Below are 2,565 nucleotides of genomic sequence, written 5' to 3' on the forward strand. Positions count from 1 at the left end.
TTTGGGCGACATTTATGTATAATGGTATAAAGATGAAAATAACCCGGGAAGAAACTATCCCGGTACACTGTAAATGAAGTTCAACACAGTTATCAATTTTCGAATAAAATATTGAAGGCGAATAACAAAAAATTTAGAATACTGATACCGATACCGTCAGAAAATATGAACAAGGTACGTTATTATTATGCTAAAAAACAAGAAAAACGTGGTTAACAGTTGCAAGAGGCCTGGTTTTAATATACAAAAAGAACATGAATATCAAAGGTATGCTGGAATACTCGATAGAAATTAATTGTCTTCGATTCGACTTAAATCTTTTTCACTACATCAAACTTTGAATACATAGGTGAGATGTCGAATTATCTCACTACACAAGATATTAAACATAACATCTTAAAAGAGAAGTTCTTGCATGACATTGCTCAAATAATATCTTCAATGCATTTGAATGCTCTAAATACTTAAGATCTTGAATTAACTCCCTTAATATAGGTCTTGAATAAAAAAAAACCAGATAGGGGAGACCGGGGCACAGTGAATCGGAAAAGTTGTTTTTGAATATTACTCCTTATCAAAAGGCAGAATTGATTGTCTTTTAAGTGCAAACGATAATGACCCATGGTCAGTGTTTAAACATGGCAATTATTACATGCCAACTTTGACAATTTTAAATATACAAGTGTTTGAATTTTTTAAAAAAGCTGATTCACTGTGCCCTGGCACCGGGGAACAGTGGACCATCACCTGGGGCACTGTGAATCAGACAGTGAAATCAGTGGATTTTTTCTCTCTAAAAAGGATAAAAAATTACAAACATAAATGTTTTGCAAACAGAATTATTTATTCAATAATTAAGAAAAACCAAATTCAGTCTAAATGCAGTAATTTAGACCACAAAATTATCTAACCAATGACAACAACATGTGTGACTAGGTGTCTTCTAAATTCACATGAGTAAAATTGCCACTAAAACATCGTAAGTAAAGGAACTGTCTATCCATTGACAGCAACATGTGTGACGTTTTCAGTTATTGGCCTATCTGTTACGTATGAGCACATGAAATCTTCATCACTGAAGATGTTGGCGTCAAAAGGATGGATACCAGATATTTTGAATCCGGAATTGATATTCCTTGGAGTAAATGCCAGTGGGTAAGCTTTGCCGATAATCTGACTTACATTATGAATTGTGATTGGCTGGCCAGGGTGACTTATCATAAAATCATTTGCTGCCTTGGTGTAGAGGCTCTTGAAAGGACCATACACAGAACGGTCTAGGGGCTGCATTTTGTGACTACAGTGAGGCGGAAGTGTTAACATAGTAACACCATTATCCTTGGCAAGGAAAATTGTTTCAATTGATATATGAGATTCATGATTATCTAATATCAACAGAACAGGACGCTCTTTCGAGCATTTGGTTGCCTTAATAAAGTGTTGCATATATACAGTAAAGTTCTCTGAGGTCATCCATCCTGATGGATTTGCTACACCAACAGTTCCAGGCGGAGCTCCATATAGCATGGATTGTTTGAAATGCACACGAGGAAATACCAAGAATGGCGGTACTGAATTCCCAGCAGCATTTATTGTGCCAAGCATTGTTACTAATGTTCCTCTTTCTCCCGAAGTGATTTTGCCAACTTGTTTTTCACTTGTACAAGCAACTACTTTAGTGTTTCCAACTTTCTGAACGGTTGTGCACCCAGTTTCATCTGAATTGTATATGTCAGTTGGACTGAAATTATGTTCCTTCATTTCTTTCTCCAGGTTATCAAAGAAGTCTTTTACATTTTTCTTGTTGAAACTTGTGGCACGCGATAAGCTGGTTGCTTCTGGACGACGTAAGGACAGGTTAGGATACCTTTTCATATACCCAGCAAACCAATCTTCACCAGCACGTCTGTTCTGCCTCCAAGACTCCGGAAATACTTTATCGATTTGCGATCAAATGCTAATTCACGCACTTGCTGTCGTGTCAACCCATAGTGCATTTTAGAGGCTTTGATAAGATATTCCTGTAGAAGTATTTCTTCTTCAGTAAAAACCTGACGGCAGCTGTAATTTGGTGAATATGACATAGATTCTCTGTTTCCATGTTCCCGTGCTCTCTGTACATAACGACGCAAGGTTGAAAAATGAATATCATATGACTTGCAGACATTTCTAATACTCCTTTGTTCTCCTATAACTTTCTGAACGGCCTCTTTCATTTTAGTACTGGTAGTCTTTCCAATTTTCCTATCCTCTTTATTTCTATTACGCACCATATTTTATGATGCTGAAAAAGAATATAATATGCAATTATACTAATTAACTTTTATCTGCATAGTAAGTGAAAAGTCAAAGTAATCAATGCCAAGAGTTGAGATAAAGAAAAAAAACATTACTCGGGGCACACTGAATCACTATTCAAAGTGAGCCACTGTGCCCCGATTCACTGTGCCCCATATGGTCATATTTTAATCATGTGACCACCATCCTGACAAGGCTTAGTATCACATGGATAACACAACTTCGTCAACATCTCCAAACATCCATGTAACTAATGAAATATGATTG

The 2,565-nt window shown here is 36.4% G+C and overlaps 1 protein-coding gene across 1 annotated transcript; it reads right to left on the reverse strand.

The window, feature by feature from the left end:
• Positions 1-825: 825 nt before the first annotated feature.
• On the reverse strand, positions 826-1,875 carry LOC132554471 (uncharacterized). The gene has a single exon (XM_060218789.1). It carries the CDS (start codon positions 1,873-1,875, stop codon positions 997-999), a length of 879 nt encoding a protein of 292 aa, XP_060074772.1. The 3' UTR covers positions 826-996.
• Between the last annotated feature and the right edge of the window lie 690 nt (positions 1,876-2,565).

The sequence above is a fragment of the Ylistrum balloti genome, unplaced genomic scaffold (genome assembly GCF_031769215.1).
Source record: "Ylistrum balloti isolate Yb309-2 unplaced genomic scaffold, AGI_CSIRO_Ybal_v1 Utg370406, whole genome shotgun sequence".
NCBI classification, from domain to species: Eukaryota; Metazoa; Mollusca; class Bivalvia; order Pectinida; family Pectinidae; genus Ylistrum; species Ylistrum balloti.